At 38.4% G+C, this 24943-nt stretch overlaps 1 protein-coding gene and 1 pseudogene across 2 annotated transcripts in view; both read right to left on the reverse strand.

Moving 5' to 3' along the window:
• The window catches only part of Abcd3 (ATP binding cassette subfamily D member 3), a 64650-nt gene that overhangs the window by 38650 nt on the left and 1057 nt on the right, over positions 1–24943 (reverse strand). For both annotated transcript variants that reach the window (XM_059266175.1, XM_059266176.1), the window contains exon 2: positions 6187–6223. In XM_059266175.1, the coding sequence (XP_059122158.1) occupies positions 6187–6223 (37 nt within the window). The remainder of the gene's footprint in view (positions 1–6186; positions 6224–24943) is intronic.
• LOC131913516 (CDGSH iron-sulfur domain-containing protein 1-like) lies at positions 4761–5086 on the reverse strand (annotated as a pseudogene).

The following is a 24943-nucleotide window of genomic DNA, read 5'->3' on the forward strand; positions in this document are numbered from 1 at the left end:
AGTGCCTCAGACATGCCACAGACTCCTCTTTCTCTCTCTAGACAGACTGACCTACCCTCAGACTGTGAGCCAGACTAAACTTGTCCTGAGGTTGCCTTTGTCAGGTATGTTGTCATAGCAAGAAAACTCACTCTCAAACATCTCCTCCCAGTGAATGGCAGGCCCAGTCTACTTCATTCACACACAGCTGCATTCATTCCCTCAACATTTCCTCCAGGCACTAATCCACATGATGACGGCCTATTAGCAAAAAGGACAGACAAAACCCTACTCAGTCTATTAGTTGAGCTAGAGCATTCTCTTGCAGCAAACTTCGTAACGTCGACCTAAGTCTCTTTGTATTTCCCCAGACTAAGACAAGGCAGGCAGAGAACTACCTCACCACCCTAAGTGAAATGACTACTCTCAAGTCCTGCTTCCACCACTGGCCTCTCTCCTCCACTTACAGTCGGGACATGCCTTACAGAGTTATCTCAATATCCTCAGCCATTTCTAACTTGAACTTGAAGCAGAATTTTGAGTTAAAATGACCATCTACCTACAGAAACTTGGGAATACCTATTTCTAGCTGACCCTAAGAAATGATCTGGTACGATGAAGGAGCTAAAAAAAATATGAGCGTAATAATGAAGCACTTTAAGAATATTAGTAGCTAACTAATTAGTTTGCACAACTGAGAGAGACAGAGACAGCCAGACACAGGTTTAAGCCCCGTGTATGGTGAATGCTCCCAGCACTCAGGAAGTTTGCTGGCAATACTAAATAAAATTAAAAAAAAAAAAAAAAAAAACTAAACTAAAAAGTAGTGGCTAGCTGGGCAGGGTCTCACTGTGAAGCCCCAGTGTTCTATCACTAATATATACCTTCACCTATTTTTCAGTATTAAAAAAAAAATTAAACACTTTGGTGATGCATTTAACATGGGAATCATAAAAAGAAAATAAAAAATTAGATAAAGATTACTTAAGAAGTTGAAGTAACACATTTCACACAACTAGGAAAATAAAAGTAAAGTCAGAAGGCAACAAAGTCAAGGAGCAATGAGAAGCCCCTGCTCACATTCACCCAACTTAGAAGAGTAAACTATAAAACTGCAAATAGTGTTTGACACACAGAGGTAAGAGGTATTTGAGTAATGACTAAAGTATTCCTGTACATTGTTGTAAGCATGTAAATTGCAACAATTATGCATCAGTTATCAAAATGTAAAATAAACCAGCAAATTTATTTTTAGGAATTTCTGTTGTAGAATAATCTTTTTGTACATTATGAAGATTTGTCACTTGGATTGGTTTAATAAAAAGCTGAATGGCCAATAACTAGACAGGATTTTTGGGGCAGAGAGGACAAGGAATAAAGGGCAGAGACAAGGAGAAGCCAGCCAGATATGAGTTGGACACACAAACTGGGATAGAGGTGAAAGTAACATGACAGAACATAGATTAATAGAAATAGGTATTAATTTAAGTTATAAAAGCTAGTTAGAAACAAGCCTAAGCTACCGGCCGAGCTTTCATAATTAATAAGAAGTCTCCGTATGGTTATTTGGGAGCTGGCTAGTAGGCCAAAGAAAGACTCTTACAAATTTAACTTCCAGATATCCCTATACATATATTCAGCAACATTAATGAGGAAAGCAACATAGTTCATAATACTATAAAATTAAAACAATCTAAATGTACATCACTACTACACAAGTTATGGTGACTTTGTTGTAAGAAGGGGAAACAGTTCACATTCCTACAACAGAACATGAAGTCACAGAGCAGTGACACAGAACAGAGAACTATCTGACACACTGCTAAATTAAGTAGATCTTACATTGAGCAAGATGATGCACACTGTGATCCCCCTGCTCTGGAGAGCCAAAGAGGAGGATCCCAAATTTGGGGCCAGCCTCAGCAACATAGTAAGTTTCAGACTAGCCTAGGCTACAGAATAAGACTTTATCTCAAAAACTGAACAAAAAATTAACTAGATTCTACTGTTTTCAGCATGGATGAATCTAAAAAGCATTATACAAGAAAAAAATAGAACAGTGTGTTTTTCACTTTAAAAGTAAATTCATAAAATTCCTAAATATGTAAAATAATTCTATATACATTGTTTGTAGTTATATACATACCCACAACCTAATAAACACCCAGAAGAATGCTAAATACCAATCACCGCATAGTGTTCACCTTCATACTGTGCATGACACCAAATTAAATAAGTATTTTAAAATAAAATAAACTCTGTACTATTTTCTAACTATCTAACAGCTTTACACCTTAAATTTCATCTTATGAAAACTGTCTTAGTTTTCTTCATCCCAGAGTATGATATGAAAAAAATATTTTTGTTTTCTCTCCTAAGTAACAGTCACTGTAGAAAACTTTTAAATTCTGATCAGCAAAGTAAGAAATCTGTACCTACCACCTGGAGTTCTCAACTGTTGATATTTCGGATGTTTCCTATCACATTTCATTTTAGCATATCTGTGCGCTTCCTAACAATTTGCCAGTGCAGTGCTGTAGTGGTTTGAATGAGAAATGTCTCCCATAAGCTAAGATATTGGAAGAATTAATACCTAGTTGGTGGTACTGTTTGGGGGAAGTCATGGCATCTGCAGGGGTGCAGCCTTGTTGGAGGAAGCAGTCACTGAAGGAAGCTTTGAGAGGCCCTAACACCTCAACCCATTTCCAGCTTGCTCTCTCTTGAATTCCTATCTAACAAAAACATTATCAGTCAGCTTCCTGTGCTGGCTTCCTGTTGCTATGCCGTCTTGCCATTACAGACTCCCCGCTGGGACTGTAAGCCTACATAAACTTTTCCTTCTAGAATTATCTTGGTCATGGCCTTTTATCATTGAAGAAAAAAAAAAAGCAAACTGATACAACTGTAACTATTTCCATTACCAATCACTTACCTAACAAATCTACCTTGATTACACTATATACAACCTACAAATAATTTATTTTATGTTAACACAAAATTGTCCAAAAAAGGGAGGAGATACAAAATAAGTGGAATCAAATTAACTGTCCTAGAACTTAAGACACATTTCAGATGGATAATTTAGATGTGAGAGATTATAGGGACAGAGTATCAGAAGACCAGACTTAAGCATATAGTGAGACTGTATCTCAAACAAAAACAACACAAAATTAAAAGAGGGCAAGCAAGACAGTTCAGTGGGTTAAGGCACCTGCCAATAAATTTGAACCCCACAGGACCCACATGGTGGGAAAAGAAAACCATCTCCCTCAAGTTGTCCTCCTAACTCCATCCTTCTCTTAAAACATTTATAGAAGGTCAGGCATAGTGGTGCCTGCCTCTAATCCCAACACCCAGGAGGCAGAGGCAGACAGATCTCTACAAGTTCAAGGCCAGCCTAATCTATATAGCAAGTTCCAGGCTAGTCAAGGCTACAAAGTGAGAACCTGTCTCAAAAGAAAAAAAAAAAGAGGGTGGTAAAGAGTGACCTTAATGGAGAAATATAAGTTTTGCTACAATTAGATACAATCACAGTAGACAGGGAGACAAACTGAGATAGAAAGGGTGGGGAGAGCTTAAGGGATGTAACAGGGTAATAATCACTTTGATGTTTAGTCAATTCTAGCAATAATTTTAAGGAAGAAAAAGAAGGCAAATTAAACTTGCATGTAGTAGCCTGTATTAACATACTAGGTATAAGAATTACATTCAAAACTATACTAATAGTACAGGCAGTTAAAGCCAATAAACTGACACAGGGATAAATACCATTTATTTAAAAAAAAAAAAAAAAGTCAACTGAGTTACTATATAATCCTAAATCCCCACTAAGTTAAGGGTCATCCAAGAGTTAAAATCATGTATCCACCTCAAAACTGGTGTATGTTCACAGCTGCATTACTCCTAAGTGTTTATGCTTATGTTAACAACGTAAAAGTCCCTCACCTGGTGTTACACCTATACAACAGAATACTATTCAGCATAAAAAGGAACAGAGTATGGATACAGCAACAACATGAAGAAACCTTGAAAACATCATGCTAAGTGAAAGACCTAAAGGACCACACATACTGCATAAGTTTATTAATAAGAAATGCCCCAAAGCAGGCAGAACAATAGACAAACAGTAGATCAATGGTTGTTAAGGGTTGAGAGAAGACGCTAACAAGAAGTGAGTGCTACTAAGCATGAGATTTAGGGATAGGAGTTAACAAAAAAAGTCTTTTTAAATTGTTGCTCTTTTACTGTTGATCTGATCTGGCTGGCTTTAAGGAGAATAACATTCAGTTTCACAAGCTGAATCCACGCCATCACCTCAAACACAAGGACAGTCAAGGTCATATGCTATTATGAATCAAAGCAACTTCATCAAACTCTCTACTTTCCAGGTTATACACACTCTCTAAGTAATAGGAAAAGCTGATTTTTTTTTTCTTTAAACTATAAATACAATGAACATGGTATATGATTTTGAAAATCATTTGCTACATTAACCTCAAGATACAATATATCCTAAGACCATTATTTTAAAGGAATGGATCCTTACAAGACCCAAATAACTCATATACCATGAAGTTGGTTTAGTTTTCTTTTTTTTTTCCCTTTCAACAAATGTGCACCACGATGTTCCAGTAGCAAGGCTGATGCCATGAATATGAAAGCTGCTGTTTGCAAGGTACTACATCTAGAACCTGGGGACACCAACTAGACAGAGTGGATGCCATTCTAATTAGATGATCAGGTGACATCACAACACAGTGGGATGCAGCATCAAGACTCCCTTAAGTTTCTATTTTCTTGATGATCAGAGGTCCCACGTTGTCACCAGTCTCTTCATTGTGTTTTATGTGAGCACCACTGCAGAAAGGAACTTTCTGGACCTCCTGTGGCATCAGTATATGACCTTATCTACCAGATCTTCCATGCTGAAGGCATGCACGACCTTGGGGTTGTCTTTCTGGATCTGAAGGTTCACCATAGCTTTGGTGTGATGATCTTTAACATAGAACTTTTTGTAAGCCAAGTAACCAAGTATAGCCGTCCCCACAGCAAGTGTGGTGACTCCAATCCACTCAATTGGCACAGCTGAGGTGGAGCTGAGGCACATATGTGGGCAGCAGGAAGGTGTGGCAGAACTACTCAGATGGGCAATGGGGACTGTGGAGATCCATCTGGGCAAGACATGACCTCAGGGCCCACTTGGTACCACCAACAATTTAAGAGAGGGGTAACAACCATTCGACTCTGTGATGAATATACTAAGAACTGACTTGCACACTTAAATGATGACTATTAAAGGGGTGTAAAGCTACTATTTAAAAAAATCAGTTGGTGAATACAGAAATAGAGAATCTGTTATCAGAGAGATCATCAAAAGATACCTAAAGATTATAGTTTACCAATAACTTGTGAAAAATAGTTATAAATAAATAGAATCAATGTTAAGCAGAAAATTATCAATATGGTGTTCACATCAAATAATTTAACAGTGTTGATGTATTTTATGCTAGTTAAACTTCCTTTGGGTAACTACATTCTTTTTTTTTTTTTTTTTGGTTTTTCGAGACAGGGTTTCTCTGTGTAGCTTTGCCCTTTCCTGGGACTCACTTGGTAGTCCAGGCTGGCCTCAAACTCACAGAGATCCGCCTGGCTCTGCCTCCCAGTGCTGGGATTAAAGGCGTGTGCCACCACCGCCCGGCTTATTTTAAGCACAATGTCTAAGGAAATTCTAGGTTAAGTCCAAAAGCATATATATAGAATTTTAAAAAGATAAAAATGATGTCATATGATAAATATTTAAAGAAAGTTTCTTATCATAGTACTACATACATGTTAAATCCTACACGAAGGAGGCTGAGGCAGGAGGATAAAGGGTTTAAGGCCATCCAAGACTATACATATAGTGAGATCCTAGTAAGAAAAACAAAGCTACATGGGCAGTCAATCTCATCATGGGCTAACTCTAACAGAGCTAAGACTGCCTCCTTAGAAGACCGCTTTCCATGAACAGATACAAGCAATACTTGTCTAGAAGACACTAGATGGGTGGGACTCTTAAAAGAAATTTTCTATAGTTCTATCCAGTAGGTTAGAAGGGATACCTTAAAAACTGCATTCTAAAATTCCGACTTCATCTTAATTCAAAAGTACCCAATAAAATTAACTAAATAATGCAAACATCCCCAAAAGTAGATTTAATTTTTTTACCTCATTGTTCTGTAATGGTGGTTTTCCACTTTTCTTACTGCAAAGGAAAAACAAAAGAGCTTTACTTTATATACTATATGCTTCCATAGTTGAAATTATTCTAAGACGTCAAAAAATACATCAAATTCTCCCAATGGTTGTTTTCTTTTATTGATAATCTAGAAAAGCAAAATCCATTCATAGTTCAGTTGCCTCTTTACAGGTTGGGTGTCTGCTGCATGAAATGCTTGGGCCCAGAAGTGTTTCAGATTTCATAGTTTTTCAAAATTTGTTACAAAAACAAAAATGTTACATACATTTTACCAGATGCAAAAACCCAGGGTGCTCAAAAAATTGCATTATTTCAGAAAATTTCAGGGCAGGCATATTTAATCTGTAGTAAGTATTGTTTAGAGAAAGTAATCAATAAATATTACCTTACTAGTATTGTGAACAAATGCACTCTGTGTGTGTAAACTCCCACATATCATGTATACTTTTTCCTATAAATCTTCCCACAGAATGCTGACAATTTACCTCTCCATTCTTGAATAAAACTTGGCCACATTAACTGTTTTAGCCAATGGTACTTTAACAAGTTGACACAAAGCTACATGTGCTGAGACTTAAAACACTGGGGGCTGGGGGGGAGCTCCAGGGAAGATTTATTTTGTTTCAGAGTTTCAGAGGCTTCAGTCCACCATGACAGCAGAGCAGCATGCACATGAAGATATGAGAAGGCCTGTGACAGTGAACTTCCTTCTACCCCTTTACCCCATCTAAGCTTCCAGTCTGTTGGATGGTGTTTCTTACATTCAGGACAGGTCTACCCACTTAGTCGATCTCCTCTAGAAATGTCGTCATAGATAGTTCTGGATTCTATGAGTGTTTCTCTACCAGTCACGCTGTCAATTGAGATTAGCCATCACACTAGAAAAACCTTTCTACTTTGTGTTCTCTCATGCTGCTCATCACCCCTCAATCACATAAGTAACCAAATCTAAACTAGCTGTCTCAAGGAAACAGTAGCTCAGGTTCATGATCTGATTACCAGTCCCTGTTTACACAGCATCATTAGCTTGGCTTACAACCTATTGTAACACACTATCCTTGTGCTTCTTCAATGAAACACGAACCACATTTTAAATTCCTGTTTGGTGTGTTTCCTTCCAGAAAAGTATTCTGAAGAGATGAGAAGTTGATGCAGATTGGTTTCCTGAAGTTGAGGGTATAGCATATTTGGAATATGAAATCTGTATCAGTGAACAGAAGGGGGAAACCAAGTTTAGGCAGAACTCAAACACACCCAGCAAAATATCAGCCAGTCAGACAGATATTCTTGGTGGTTTGAGTGAGAACTATCCCCTGTAGTTTGGGGCATTTGAGGACTTGGTCCCCAATTGTGGCACTATTTGAAAGGGCAACCTTGCTGGAGGAAGTATGTCCCTGGGGGCAGGCTTTGAGAACGTAAGGCCTCACCTGCTAGCAATTCACTTTCTGTTTCATGCTTGCCATTCTAAATGTAAGCTCTCAGCTCCCTGTTCCTGTGCCACCACACCTGCCACTTACTGCCACACGCCCCTCCAGAACTACAAACCCAAATATACTCTTCTGTAAGTTGTCTTGACCATGTTTTATCGCAGCAGTAGAAAACAAACTAAGACATGTTCTCAGTAAGTAATATCAAGAATGCCCTGGGGTGAAGTGAAATGTCTTTACACCTCTGCTTTGCTCAGGCTTATCCAAATGTATGCTGCTCTTGTTAAGTCATGACCTGGGGGGGGGTCTGTGTACTCGAAGTAGACTCTAAAGTATGGGCAGAGGGGGCTGCCTGGCTTACACACTCCTCAGAGTAGGCAGTAAGTCACTCTTTAAAGAGGAATCTTTGTTGCCTATCTCCAAGTCTTTTGTAAGGGTCATGTATACTCAGCCTTCCACTGTCAATGCCTCACTGAGCTCAACCAATCGGTAGACTTCATGCTCAGCATTAAGATACACAAGACCAAGCAAAGCTAGAAAGACACATCTAATGACAAGTCAAAGGATGTTCCATTTGTTAAAATGCTTGAGTTGAGGCTGGAGAGATAGGTCAGCAGTTAAGAGCACTGGCTACTCTTGCAGAAGACCCAGGTTTAGTTCCCAACACCCACATAGTGACTCAAAACTGTAACTCCACTTCTAGAAGATCTGGTGCCCTCTTCTGACCTCCATGGGCACAAGGCACACTTATATACATGCAAGCAAAACATACACATAAAATAAAAATACATAACTTTTTTAAAAAACAGCACTTTAGGTTATTATTGTTCTTAATTTAAGTGTATTATAGGATTGTTCAAAACACATTACAAACTATAGAACTGTTTCAAAGTGTCTCTTAGCACAGCAAAGGTAATAATCAACAAAAGTGACAGCATCAGAATGAGAGAAAATATCTGCAACCATTAATTTAGTAAAGAGTTAGCATTCAAAACATAAATAACTTTTTTAAAAAAGCAAGAAAACGCAGGGTGGTGGTGGTGCACATCTTTAACCCCAGCATTTGGGAGGCAGAGACAGGTGAATTTCTGTGAGTTCAAGGCCAGCCTGGTCTATAAAACAAGTTCCCAGACAGCCAGGGCTACACACAGAAACCCTGTCTCGAAAAAACAAAAATGAACAAACAAACAAACAAACAAAAAAACCCAATTCAAAAATTAGCGATGATGCCAGGCAGTGGTGGCACACCCCTTTAATCCCAGCACTTGGGAGGCAGAGCCAGGTGAATCTCTGTGAGTTCAAGGCCAGCCTGGTCTACAGAGTGAGATCCAGGATAGGCATCAAAATTGCACAGAGAAACCCTGTCTCGGGAAAAAAAAAAAAAAATTAAAAAAAAAAAGCAATGGACATTACTCATTAGTCACTAATCAAAATGGCTAGTGAGCATATCAAAAAATGTTGAAGTCTCTTTATCAACATGGAGAAATGGCTCAGCAGTTTAAAGCATTTACTGATCTTTCAAAGGGCCCAGGTTAATTTCTCACAGCCCACCTCAAATGGCTCACAACAACCTGCATCTCTACTTTCAGGGAATCTGATGCCCTCTACCCTCCCCATTTACCTGCACAGACATGGTACACATAAACTCACAGAGATACACACAAATACACACATAAATAAAAATGAATCAATGAATAAACAAATAAATACCTTTTTTAAGGTTACAATGAGATATACCTAATATCAAGTAGGATCGCTATTACTAGAAAAACAAAAGATAACAATGATGGTAAAGGTGTACAGAAAAGGGAACTCTTGTATAGCTAAGAAGAATGTAAATAAGGTCATTAAGGAGAACACACAGATTCCTCAAAAAAAAAAAAAATTAAAGAATTATCACCACATGATCCAGCAATTCTACTTGTGGGTGTTTAACCCACGAAAATGGAATCAGGATCCTGAAGTAGTGCCTGTACTCTGGTTTCACTGCCCAATCGGCTCTCCCTATGCCTGACTCTCATGTCTACCTCCAACAATAAACCTGTCAACCTTAAGCAAGAAAAATCCATGAGCTAGTTCTTTAGAAAATAAAGCACCAGGTAATCCAATACTAAAAGGAAGAATACAGGCCATGTAAGGCTGTGCCTGCCTTTTAATTCCAAGACCATGGAGACTGCAGCAGGAACAGGAGGCCAGCTAGGGGTACATAGTGCCTCCCTCAAAATTAAGAAAATAAGAGGAATGCAAAAGCACATGACAAAAGCCAATTAAAATTTAAAACAGTAAGTCTCTGGATTTCTTATAAAGTAATTTTAAAAACTGGATGAAATGCCTAATTTCCTAGAAAAACATAGTTTTCCAAAATTGATCACCTAATCAAGAGAGAAATAAAGAAAAAGAAAAAAAAGTGGATTGAAAGGGTGGGAAACTGAGAAAGTTGTCAGAACCATCTCCTACCCATCCCAAGGAAAAGCACCACACCCAAAGGACTTACAAGGAAACTGCCCAAGAACAGATAATTTCAAAGTTACTGAGTACAAAGCATCAAAAAGTATTGTCTGCTTCATGGAGGGCATCACTACTAAACCTAACAAAAACCAGATTGTTCTTACTCCTATCAGGAGTTCTGGTTTTTGGTTTTAATTTCACATCATGAGAATGTATAGTTTGTAATTAAAACCTTAAACAGTTTTCAGAACAAAGTCCAAATTCTATGGCATGGTACTGAAGCTGCTCAGGATTTGGCTCCAGCCCAGTCAGGCTCATCTGCCACTGAGCACAGACTCTATGTACTGATGGTACTGTAACATTAGTTATGTTAAACTGGGAAATTACAAGTATTTGACCATCTCCATCTTAAATAGTGTTGATTTCACATGCTCTCACGCTGTGTTCTGTCTTCACGTTACTACTGCTGACTAAAAGGAGTCCTTTTAGGCAAGAGTCACAGCGCACGCCTGTAATCCCAGGCTGAGAGTTCCAGGCCCACCTGGGCTATATAATGAGAGCCTATTTCACAAAATAAATCAGGGCGGGAGAGAAGGCTCAGCTGTTAAGAGAACTTGCTGCTCTCGGGGAGGACCTGGCACCCACATGGCCACTCACAACCATCTGTAATTTGACTTTTTGAAATGAAGGTTGGACGGATCCTTCCTTACTCCTATTGTACTGACAAAAAAAATTAATTATACCTTCCTTCAGTCTTAAGCTGTGCCAATCAGGATAACAAATTATTCAGCAACTCTTTCTCAGAAGTCTTCTTTGTCCACTTTTTTCCTCTCAAGCAGAGAATATTAGGCATCTGCTGCACCATTCACAACCCTTACCGTGCATTTATCACTCACCAGCATGAGAACGGGCCCTGTCCTGTTCATCTCCATCTCACTAAGGCCTAACACTATGCCTGACACATGGTAGATACTTTTGAGACTTCTATTTTGTTTTCTCCTTTAAATTTAGTTTCAGACCAAGACTTTGGGAATCTGCCTAAGAAGAAAAGAGAAAAATCTAAGTGACCAGATATGCAAGCGGCTAACTCTGGGTAAACTCCAGGAAAAACGCAGCAGCCAGTGAACAAGTGAGCAGCTTCCTTCAACAAGACATCCGCACAGACAAGGACACCAATTTTTTAAAAAGCACCATTTCAAAGTAAAGCTCAACTACAGTCACTGCCACGTTCACTTCCTCCCACCACCTAGCATTTTCCCAATTAATTAAGCTGTTTTTATCTCACTGCGAAGAAGCATTTTTATAGAATACTTAATAATGCTTACTGTTATTCTTTATTATGGTTGAGGAATCGCTGCCCTCCACTCTTCTCAGGGCACGCTGTCTCTGGGAAAGGAAAAATGTTTTATTTTGCTGGGCATTAGCTTGGAGCTAATGGTTTCCCCTGCCTTTACATATTTCTGAGTTTGTGCCCCTTTCTCTCTCTCATTTCCATATTAATTCTCAACTCTAATCTGTTCCTGCTGTCATTTCTAATAATTTTCCTGGCCTTTCTTCCTATTTATTTGGCTACTGTCTTTGTTAGGTGTTTATTATGTCTGACTTGGGATAATCACTTTATATACTCTAGTGCGTTCTCACTGAGGGCAGAGGTTTCCTCAAGTATCATCCCCACTCCTAAACACAACTACCAGTTCTTCCTCACACAGCCACTCACCTCTGCATCTTCACAGTGTTTGGGTCTGTTATAAGCACTGTATGTGTTTTAGTTCATGGTAACTTGCTGTGGGATGTTCTGTATGGCAAATGTGTTGCTAATTAGTCAATAAATAAAACACTGATTGGCCATTAGCTAGGCAGGAAGTGTAGGTGGGACAAGGAGGAGAATAAAGCTGGAAAGTGGAAGGCTGAGTGAGAGAGACACTGGCAGCTGCCATGATGAGAAACAGCATGTGAAGATGCCGGTAAGCCACGAGCAATGTGGCAAGGTATAGATTAATGGAAATGGATTAATTTAAGATGTATAGCTAGAAGCCTGAGCCATTAGGCCAAACAGTTTAAACAATATATGTCTCTGTGTTTACTTGGTTGGGTCTGAGAGGCTGTGGGACTTGGCAGGTGACAGAGATTTGTCCTGACTGTGGGCCAGGCAGGAAATCTCTAGCTACAAATGGCACCCAAAATGTTGGCAAGAGTTTCCACCTAAAACCTGAGAAAAGATTCTAAAACGGAGCTAAAAACAGTTCCTAATTGTCTCTCTCAATGAGCAGCAGCTGCTGGTTTGAGCTACTTGTGGGTTCCTAGTGTGTGTGCTCGACCTGCAGTATGGTGGGAATGAGGCCTCTACAAGTGGCACATTAAGCTGCATGGTGGATTTAGCCTTTGCTAGTACAAAACAAAACAAAAGAGGTTTCTGGGCTACACGCTGCTTGGATAAAAGCATAGACCCACGATAGCTCCCAGTGCTGGCAGAAAACGTACCGCCATCATGTTGGGAAGCTGAGGTGGGGGGAGCCAGTAGACACAGCTGCTGCAGATTCACAATAAGACAGATTCAGATGTAATAGTTTACAATGTGTGTAAAATATACATAGGCTTGAAAGAGACAAAAAAGGTGATATATACAGTTATAGAAACAAATACATAGTTTTAAAAAATAAAGTCTTTAAAGAGACAGTAAAATTAATATAAAAAATAAGACACGTGAAGATGAATATTACACAGAGAATCTGGATTGTGTTGTCTTTGGGATTCTTAACTGCAGAGAGATATTTGATTGTAAAGGAAGCTGAGTTAAACCAATATGCATATTTTAAAGGTACCTTGACTTCAAAAATTGGATATAAGGATATGTTGCTTTGGAAAAGAGTCTCTGCTTTTGTTTCTACAGAAAGCCAGAGGCTATGGATTTGTTCCAGATTAAGATACATCAGGTTTGACCAGCCAAGACCCCCTGAAAGGTCTCCGATGACACCATGGCCCAGATGATCCAACATCTAGAATTGTTTCAAGGCAACTGGCTCAGATGATACAGCCTCATGGACTATTCCATAATCCTAAAATTTTCTTTGTGTCCCCATAAGATACAGCGCCCCCATCCAGCAGGAAGTAGTAAGAGAAGCTACGCCCAAATTCCCAAATTATATGTAATTTTACTTTGTTAAGGTTAAAACCTTCCATTTTGAAAAAAAAAAGGGGGAAGTGCTGTGGGATGTTCTGTATGGCAAATGTGTTGCTAATTAGTCAATAAATAAAACACTGATTGGCCATTGGCTAGGCAGGAAGTATAGGCGGGACAAGGAGGAGAATAAAGCTGGGAAGTGGAAGGCTGAATGAGAGAGACACTGCCAGCCGCCATGATGAGAAACAGCATATGAAGATGCCAGTAAGCCACGAGCAATGTGGCAAGGTATAGATTTTTGGAAATGGATTAATTTAAGCTGTAAGAACAGTTAGCAAGAAGCCTGCCACGGCCATACAGTTTGCAACCAATATAAGTCTCTGTGTTTACTTGATCGGGTCTGAGCAGCTGTGGGACTGGCAGGTGAGAGAGATTTGTACTGACTGTGGGCCAGGCAGGAAAACTCTAGCTACAGTAACTGGTGATGATATTATTTCCATTTTGTAGGCAGGAAAACAAGGCACAGAGCAATTATATAAGTTGCCCAAAGTCACACAGCTAACACATCATGTCACTGGGATTCTGATCCAGGAATTCTCTCTCAAGCTGTAACTGTGCATACAGCTAGAATCTGAACATTTATCTCTAAAATGAATATAATTTTCTACCTTCTTATGACATAAATTATTTTGCTCACAGTGTTCATGATATTATTTACTTCCAACCCCCTTTAAGTCACCTTCACACTAAATCCTGTTCTATTTTAAGTATCAATTTAGATTTTGCATGTTTCTGGAATAAAGGCTTAGTAACAGTAGTTCCTCTTTGTATTTCAAAGCACTTTGCTTAGATCTAATATGTGTGTAATTATATAGTTCTATCAGTATTTTACTCTAGCTAGATTGTAACCTCTTTGAAGACAAGTACTATCCCTGTTAACCTATGAGCCTGTGGTATGGAGTAAGATCTTTCTCAAAGCTTATAAGATGTTTGTTTTCAACTTTTAATTGCATAATATATATACATATATTTCCTTGACCTTAAAGTTATTTCTTTATAAAAATAATTTTGTTTTATTTATGTCTGCTGTAGGTGTGGAGGTCAGAGGACAACGTTCGGGAGTTGTTCTCTCCTTCTACTGTGGGTTCGGAGGACGGAACTCAAGCACTTTACCCACTAAGCCATCTCACTGTCCCTAAGTGAGTGTTCTTTAGTTGAAAACGTACTCTCCTGTATTAAAGTGGGAAGACCTCTCTGGCACGTATCTATCTGTTGCTGACCTTCCTTGTTGCCACTCTACTGTTACGCTGGCTTTCCTTCTCTCTCCTTTCACCCTGACAACATTTTGAAGAACACGATTTTGATGCCAGTGGATCAAAGTCAAGCAAGAAAACTGGTGTTTAGATCCCCAGAACCCAAACAGATGCCCAGTGGGTGTGGCAGAGACAGGAGATCCTGGGAGCAAGCTGGCTAGCAAGCCTAGAGAGAGAGACAAGCCACATCAGTGAGCTCTGAGTTTAACAAAAGAAGTGACTCAAAGAGTAAGGTCAAAGAGTGATGGAGAAAGATACACACACACACACACACACACACACACACACACACACACACGCCTATGTAACATTCTCTGTCTCCTTCCATCCCTCTCTACCCCCCACTCCTATGTAAAATCTGTATCTCCCTCTCCCTCTCTCCACACACACAAACACACACACACACACACACACACACACACACACACACACAAAATGTTAATTCAACATTGTATTTTAATAATGTAATAAATTTAATAATTAACTTTGTTTTGTATTTAATATAAAATCTTTCTTTAGACCATGAATGAGTCTTGACCATTCTTCTGAATCAAAGTTCATTTAAAAGAATTTGAGTAAAACGCTTTATTCTTTACAATCCACATCATTAATTCAATCTTAACTGTTTGTAGATTTATGTTTTTTATGTGTATGAGTGTTTTGCCCACACGTATATGTGTACCACATGAATGGCCCAATGAGGTCAGAAGGCAGCAGATCCCCTGGACCTGGAGCTACAGATGGTTGTGAGCTGCCATGTGGATTCTGAGAAGCAAGCCCGGTCCTCTGCAAGAGCAGTGAACGCTCTTAACCATTGAACCACCTCCCTCATACCTATGTTTTTAAAGCTCTTTGATTCCTCAGCTGCAAAAGGAAAATAGTAAGACTACCCCAAACAACTGATGCACGCCATAAATGTAAGATATGTGTAAAATATGATGAGTACTCAATAAAAAAAAATGACAATTTTACTGTCTCCAATTTCATGTTCCTGCTGACCCTTCTCAATGTCTTTGCTCAAGCTGTTCTCCCTACTTGGAAAAGAGATTAAGATTGAGCTCAAAAGTGAAATCTATCCATGTAACAAGCAGATTAATTAAATCTTTTTTTTTTTTTTTTTTTTTTTGGTTTTTTTCAAGACAGGGTTTCTCTGTGTAGCTTTGCACCTTTCCTGGAACTCACTCTGTAGACCAGGCTGGCCTCCAACTCACAGAGATCCGCCTGGCTCTGCCTCCCGAGTGCTGGGATTAAAGGCGTGTGCCACCACTGCCCGGCGCTAATTAAATCTTTCTAATTCCATGCTCTCCTAAAAAAAACCACATTCCTAACAAACGTCTAGGAATTCTGGATTTTTTAAAATTATTTGTAGTGTCATATTCAATATGCTAATCTCACTCTCTAACATATTGAGAAACAACAAACATTCAATAAAATGTACTGGATAAATTTTCTATTTCTCTCCATATTGATCCCACTTTCTCCAAAGGGGAGCTTGCTATTGCTGAACCCATGTTAATCACATGAACTGTATGCTATCACTTACCCTATTATTGGCTTCCCCTACTTCCATCTCTCTACTAAACAGCCTATCTTGGGCATTACTAATAGAAAAAGTCAAAGGAACCCTATAGTTGAAAATACCTTAAATCTATTTTTAGTACAATATAATTGTATTCACAGGTAAATAGAGAATGGTATTCTAAATATAATATTACTAGAGGATTATTTTAGTAGGGATGCTTGAGGTTGAACTAGAAAAGTAGTACTGAAATGTTATACTGCAGAGTTGTCTTTTTTTTCTTTCTGCATGTGTACTTGTGTGTGATACACAAGCATGTGTACTTGTGTGTGATACACAAGCATGTGTTATGTGGTTGCAGTGAATATGCAGGTGGATGTGGGGGCCAGAGACTAATGTCAGTGTCTTCCTTGATCACTATATTCTCGTACGTTAAGGTTCAAAGTTGGCCCATACTCCTCAGTTCTCAAGAGGATCCCTTGATCACCTACTAACAGGCTAAAACCTCAGCATCCTTTGAGAAGTTTTTTGTTGTTGTTTTTTGAGACAGGGTTTTTCTGTGTAGCCCTGGCTATCCTGGAACTCACTCTGTAGCCCAAGCTGGCCTTGAACTCACAGAGATCCGCCTGCCTCTGCCTCCCAAGTGCTGGAACTAAAGGCGTGCACCACCACCGCACAGCGAGAAGTTGTTTCTATATCTATCTACTGATCTCAGGCCAGCCTGCTTCCTCCAACTCTTGGTCTGGAATGAGGAAAATGTATGATTCTATTACAATTTCTTGTTTTCCTAAGCTTATGATATACTGAAGAACAGTAATAACATTAAATTTAGAGTCCTCCACATAAGCTGATACAGTATTTTTACAAACAAGATAAAAACTTGCATAATAAAGAGGAAATGCAATAACCTAAGTACTGTTCTAGTCAAAACTAAGATACATCAGTTGTCTTTTGCAATTTAATTTCAGAAATTAAAATGTGAAAATGGATGCTATAATGTGAAAAAAATAATTTTACAATCAATGAACTATAATGTAACAGTGATAAATGATAGGTGCTTTCTCCTTTTCTTTTTAGTATTCAAATTTAAGGATGCATTAATTTTTTGTTATTAAAATGTTTAATATTTGAAATATGAAGCATTAGAAGAATAATTTTAAAACTATTTCTTGCATCTAGTGCTATTCACTACGTTAAAATAAAGCATCACTTCCTCCTTTAGAGATACCATGTTACTCACTTCATAGGGTTGGTTAAGTTTCATGAATACTTTAAAAATGAAAACATACAGTGGACGACACATAAACACAATATACTATCTAAACTATTACATACCTAAGAGGATGCTCTGCTCTACATAGTACATCTACATGTTAATGCCGACAGATACAAAATATTAAGATAGGGTGGGTAACACATGCCTGCAGTCTCAGCACGTGAGAAATGGGGAGGCAGGAAACTCAAGAATTAAGGTCATCCTTGGTTACACAGCTGAATTCAAAGCCAGCCTGGGTTCCATAAGGTCTTGTCTCAAAAAGTGTGAACAAATAATAAGTATACTAAATTATGGTCTGAAAAAAACACACCATTATGCATTGCTTAAAAATAAAAAGAAGTCATCAAAATAGTTTACACATGGAGTAAACCATACAGTCCACTTTAATGTCTGCCTCACGCTACCAGTGCAATGCTGAGGCTTCTACGTCTACTTATAGGCACCATTCTAGATGACGACGCTCTGATGAGCTTCAGTTTCAATTTATATTTTGTTCAGCTGCATTCACTCAGGCCTGCTACACTAGCAAAAGGACAAGAAATGTTATTTTTTTTAAAAATACAAAGCCATAGTAGCACATGCCAGTAATCTCAAAATTTAGGTGATAGAAACAAGAGGCTCAGGAGTTCAAGTCATCCTCAGCTACCTAGTGTACAAGGCTAACCTGGACTACACGAGACACTGCCTCAAAAAAAGTAGCCGGGTGGCAGTGACACACGCCTTTAATCCCAGCACTCGGGAGGCAGAGCCAGGCAGATCTCTGTGAGTTCGAGGCCAGCCTGGTCTACAGAGAGAGATCTAGGACAGGCACCAAAACTACACAGAGAAACCCTGTCCCCCAAAAAAGTTTAGCATTAACAAAACAAAACACAAAACAAAAACAAAACATTCATAGACCTGTAAAAATATCCTAATGTATATTACAGTCTCCATTGATGAACACAGTGAACATAGCCTATGTATTGTGTCTTTATGCTTACCTCTTGACACAGATGTCTACAACAAAAGTGACTCTAATAAGAATGTCTTGATTTTTTTAACCAAGGCCTAATGCCTTTGTACATAGTACAAATTCCATTTTAAACAACCTCTAACAATTCTTAAAACTCTCCAAAAGAAATAACATTTTGAATAAATTTGAATTTAATTTGCTATATATAACTCCAAAGAAGATGTAATCTTTTCTTCCCCATGATTCCAGATTAAAGGTGCAGGATAAACATCAGATCCTAGATGAATGATCCTGAGAAAGCATTACAATGTATTTCTCTAAAGGTACAGTATGGCCTGAGCACTTCAGAAGGGTGTAGTAAATTCTAGGATTAAGCATGAGCTCACTTGCTAGCCTAAGACCAATATGGTCTCTGAAGGGATGGTGGCAACTCTAATGTTAGACTCGATCAGGAGGGGTTTTCTCCCTCTTCAAGGTCAAAGGACCACTGGCTCTATGATGTCATCATGACAGCTCCATGGCCAAAACTGAAAGACCTTTCCCTCTGGCTTCAAGAAAAATATGCTAAAAGAGCACTCTGCTCAGTAAGGAAGAGACAGATGGTGGCAGGTCTGTTACCAGAAAGTGCTGGTAAGTTAGAGATAAAAACCAAAACAATTTTCAAAGGGTGTCTATTATCAAAACGGTCACACCTTGCCTATTCATACTCTAATCTGATCCTTTAAATTTACTAGGAAAATATGCAGAAAGAATACTAATTAAGAATAAAGAATCAAAACAGGACCAGCAACGATCAATACTCAAAGTTCAAAAATAACAATAATAACAAAGGAACAACTTGAAGAGAGGAAGTCAGTGAAGAATATGTGATTGTCATAAAAATGAATGCAACTTCATGCTATTTCAACAAAAGCTTATAGTCTACAAAGTAGGTCATAGTTCTTTCTGCCCTGTGAGACCACACTTTGAATACTATGAGTCCAGACCACCTCTTTATCAGTGGAGAAATACAGAGTATCCTATTTAGGAGATGGCAACTGGAAACACTATGTCTCTGAAACCAATGTAATACTCTAAAAGCAAATCGATCTACCAATTTCAAAGCTATTTAAGGATATTTTCATTGACACATTTGACAGCATTTTCTGGAAGCCTCAATAGTTTGAGAAGCTAACAGAGGGATATTTTGTCGTCTTTTTAGATTTCTTTTAGCAGGCATAATGATGGCTTCTGAGTCGAGCACTGGATTAAGATGTTTTCTTATTCAATCTTTACGTAAGTGATGGCTTAAATAAATACTATCATCCTATTCTTCTGAGGCTCAGAGAGGGTGGGGAAATTGATGAGAAGCCATAAATCTGAGGCATAGCTAACTAAACCTCTGAACCCTTATCTGACCTCAAAGACCATGTCCTTTAACTATATTAAGCTACTTCATGATCATAATGCTGCTGAATGAAAATAAACAAAACCTCATTCTTGCCAATCTATAAAACACATGTAAACTAACTTTTCAACATCGTTTTGAACCTCTAAAAGACAAAAAAAAAAAAAAAAAAAAATCCCTCAATGGTAAATTATACTAACATTCATAGCATTACAAATTTTCATGACCCATTTAAAACAGTCACGTCAATTTGCATAGTTCAGAATATTCACACCCCTTCCATCATGATAAAGACATCCATACATTTCCATTTATTAATCCTATTTCTGCAATTTAGTCCAAAGAAATTATTCAGCAGAGATATAAGTATTTACTAAAAAAAAATATACTATCCATATACTATTCATAAAAATCTATAGGCATGGATCAGTGGTAGAACCCCTCTAGATTCCATTTCCAGCACTACAAGAAAAAAACAAAATCTTTCACAGGCAGTCAAAATACACAACATGTAAGGGTAAAATAAAATAGGATAATGTCATGCAAACTATAGTCATAAAGGCCATATAGAAAAACAGAATTTATGCCTTAAATGAAAACTGTGAAATATGAAGTTATAACTGCAAAAGGCATATAAATACAGAGTAAGCAAAAATAAAATAATGTTTATTAAATTTATGGTCACATGAGCAATTTTTAGTTTATTTAATTATCTTTAATATTTCCACTCCTTAACTGCCAAAAGTTGGATTTTAAAAAAATCATAAATTAATGCTATCATTTATATTAAGTTTCTGAACCTATAAATAGCATAAGAGGTCTAGTTCTTAAAGAGATGACATGCTTAAGACAACATATACATTTATAACAAGAAAACTGTTATTTAAATTAGCAGTAGCCATGCCCTAGGAAATTAGCATCTCACAGGTAAAATCACTGGACAGTATTTTCTGAGTACACCATGCCAGGTGCAGTTCTTCCCACTAGGGCTATACCAATGAATAAAACAGACGAAAGTGTCTTCCTTTTTGGAGTTTAACTACAGCCCAGTGGCACAGACGCAGGTACAATAAACAAGGCATTTGATAGTATTAAGAGTACGGAGGAAAGTATAGCTAGGAAGAGACACAGAACATGTACACACAAAGGATGTTATTGAAATCATAGGGCAACAGGTCTAACTGTGATCTAACTGATCAATGACTGAAAGGGGAAGGAATAAACAATGTGACATCCATGGAAACAACATTCCAGACAGGGGGAAGAGCAAGTGAAGAGCACTGGACAAGAGTGGCTGCCCGAGGGGGCTGATGTACCAAAACCTGAGAATTGTAATTAACTAGACAAACCTTACCCAGTAGCCCCAGCAGACCACAGACACGCTCCTCACAACTCTGCCCCAACTGGGTTCAGTACACAGCTGCTGTTGCTGACATACCCTTTTTTAAAAATGTATGATTCCTTAAGTATCTCCTTTTAGTCTAGAAACCCAAATAGGGCCAGCCATACAGCTCTACTCAACAGTGAATTCTAAGGATGTCAATTCAGATCCAGTCCCTCACATGGCTCATGCTTATACAAAACCCTCAGTGCACGTGTAAAACCAAGAAAGGTGAAGTCAGCCACAGGCTTGATTTGAAAAGGACAGACAGATATAAGGAAAGGATGAATTAAGTTTGCAGGGAAGCTACCAGGAGTTAGACAAAGGAGTGCAAGAAGTAACCGCTAGACGGGAGCACATCCAGTGCTAAGGCAAAGGCCTGGCACAGGCCCTGAAACTCGGGCTGAGGAAACAGCAAAGAAATTTCCAGTGGTGGGGATACACAAGAAATACCTGAAGTAAAAGAATCGTGAGGTGTTAACTAAGCTGAGACACCACCTTTGCTACTAACTCCGATTTTCTAACAACTCTTCTATAAACAGCTGCGTTGGGGACCATGCTTAGGGTGTAGAGAAAGCAATGAGGTATGAGACAGGCTCAAAAGACGAGTGAGTGGGATTTAAGACAGCACACACCGAGATGGGAGTAAGAGGAATACACGCTGCCTGAAACTCTGCAGAAGCATCTGGAGAGGAAGATGTGCCCCACCACTTATACTTGACACACCCAGCTGGATTACACCCAGTGAAGCAGAGTACAACAGGCAAGGCACTGGAATGACAGGTTAAAAGCAGAGTGGGATCACCAAGATCATCAAGAGCAGCTAACTACTTCATGTCAGGGTGACCCTTCTCTAGCCCTGTAAGCATGTTAAAGAACTGGAGAACAACGGAGACAGAGAAATTGAAGATAAGACTGATCACATGGGTAAAGGTCCAAAGCCAAGAATGAGGGTGGCCTGCTCAGAGAGAACAGAGCAGAAACTGGCCTATTTGGAACACAGAGGACCAACTGGCAGGCCAGACCACAGTAAGATTAGCCAGGTAAGACGACACTAGATGGAGGAAAGCCCTGAAACCTAGGATGAGAAATCTGAACTTTATTTCACGAGCAGTGATGGGAAGGGAGACTGCTTTCTTCTGTTTAGACGCTTTATTTAGTTCGCATAGTAAAATACTGTGGCAATGTAGACTGGTCCCCTTCCCTGCATTAGAACTAGCCTGATTTCCCACTATGCAGGTCACACAGCAGACTCTCGGGTACACTCATGACTTCTATGAAGATAAGACCTCTATTTGCTTCTCCAACACCTGCCAACTGTTCTCAAGAGTTCTTCCACAGCTCTGCACCACTTATTCCCTCTGTAACATTTACTGAGTGTCTATCCTGGGACATATCCAAATGAGGGATTTAAATATGACTCAAAGTCTCCCTAGTTCAGTGGTAAATCCCTTGCCTAGCGTGGACAAGGCCTAGGTATGATCCCTGGAACAGCGAAAATAAAAGTTAAGTAAATGGGAAAAATAAGCATGACTCGGTCCAAAGGCTAAAGAAATTCAGAGTCTGATGTAAGCAGAAGCCAAGAAAACAGACCAGTACAAAGCTAATTGGTGGGTGCTAGAGAAGAGGAATCTTACAGTGTCAGAAAAGCAAAGGACAGATATGTCAGTGTGGGGTTAGGAAAGACAGAGAACACCTAGAAATCTTTCTACTGAGCTAAGCTGTGAAGAAAAATAACTAACACAGTGGGGAGAAGTGGTTGAGATGGCACAAATCCAATCAGACCCCCAAAGGAAGCCTACTCCACCCAACAGACTCCAAGTTAATTGCACATGGCTGAACAAAGCACAAAACCAAAGCAAGGACCAAACCACCAGCATGGGTCACAGCTAGGGCTGTAGAGTGGCTGGACCCTCCACTGTAACATCTTACACTTTCAACATTTCATGTGTAACTCTCTTTTCCCTAATAAGAATGTAAGCTCCTTAAGATGGCTTACATTTTTTAAATGTTACACATATCTGTCTCCTACAGCATGGAGCACAGAAGTACAACATCCTAAACAAACAATTCCTTTTCAGTAATTAAGTGACTTTTGCCCATGAGTTTAAAAAAAAAAAAAGTCAATTGTTTAAGGAAGAGTAAAGTGGGAAGTTAGCAAAAACAGTGGTAGGAAATGATTAGAAAGAAATACAAAGGAACCTTCTAGGGAGATGAAGATGTTCTAATTTATAAGATAGAAATATAATACAAATGTCTCTATTTGTTTGAAAAAAGTGCAACTAAGAATTGCACATTTCAATGATTATAAGTTTTACCTAAAGATCTATAAAAAGGATCAGGGCACAAATAGATATGGATGAAACAATATGGATAAAGTTAATTGGGGGGGGTTATTATATTCGACTTACTCTGTATGTATATAAAATTTTCCATAACAAAAGTGTGTGTGTGTGTGTGTGATATTTAACAGGGTGATAAAAATTACATTAGCAGAATTGTAAAGCAACAGAAATTTTATCCACTCTAATATTTAGAATAATGTTGCAACATAACTCCTGAAGTGGTTTTACTTGCTCTGTTACCTATCCAATTCCAAAAGAATATATATTCTAAGACTGACCTACTATTCACAAGATAGACAAAATAAGGACTAGCAACCACCTATCCCTTAGTTAAGCACCAGACATTAAAATAATTAGCTCTGTTACCAAATACAAACAGAATAGAAGGCCAGAATTTTCTAACCTCCAAACTGTGAAACCAAAGGTAGGAACTGAAAGATAAACATAAGATCACGGAAGTACACAATATAATATATATATATATTAGATACATATGTATCACTAAAAATTATATATATATGAATGGTATATATATATCATTCTTAGTGATTTTTGTAAGTTTATTTTATCTCAGGAATTGAATTTATGACGCACATTTATCTGTCTATAATCTGCATTTTCGCCCCTCAAAATATTAACACCTAAAACAAAGATTTTGCTACTCATCCCAATATGAAAGATTAGCAACTCTATTTTGTTCATTAAATTACCTGTTGCATAATTCTATCTCCAGAAAGTTCACAAAGTTTCTCAAAAAGATTTCTGGAATGTTAGATGAACAGTTTCAACTACTTAGGAAGATAAATTATATTATACTATGTCACCACTATTGCTATTTCCCATTAGATTATGTTTAAAACCCCCTGTACTCAATAATCTACAACATTATAAATCAGTGGAGCTGTTGGCTTGGACTGTGACTGGAAATGGACATGAAGGGGTTTCTAGGATGCTGATAATGTACTGCTTCTTGACCTGGGCACTGGTAACACAGGTGTGTTCTACTTGCACAAGTCTAACAAGCCTGACATTGACGCTAGATGTTGTTTTCTGTATGTAATGTTAATGTCCTAGCAAAGAGAACTGTTTTTAAATCGTCAGCGCTGTTAGCAGTCAAGTTCCCTTCCTATTAAAATGCCTGTTCTATGCACTGAAACGCTCCTCTGCAAAAAAAAAAAAAAAAAAAAAAAAGAAAAAAGAAAAGTAGTTTAAAGCATTTAATATTTTCTATCAGCATATCCCCAAATAATTGATAACTTCTAATTGCAAATGGGCGTTCAAAAGACACAACCTAAGAGAAAAATATTTACGAGTTAATTCTTTTCTCCCACCTACCCCCAAACAAATACTTTTTAAAAAGGCAAATAGTTAGTGTATGACGGTGATGCAGATCATTAGTTTGTAAAGCTGTTGTAGGAATAAAAAGTATCCTGCAGACAACAGGCAAGTCATCGCAGACAGAAGGACAAAAAATACTTCATGGAAAGGGTACTAGGAACTCCGTGCTAGTATGTTGGACGACACTCCTGATAGTTCAGGCAAATCAAAAGCAGGAGA

The sequence above is a fragment of the Peromyscus eremicus genome, chromosome 6, assembly GCF_949786415.1.
Source record: "Peromyscus eremicus chromosome 6, PerEre_H2_v1, whole genome shotgun sequence".
Lineage (NCBI taxonomy): Eukaryota > Metazoa > Chordata > Mammalia > Rodentia > Cricetidae > Peromyscus > Peromyscus eremicus.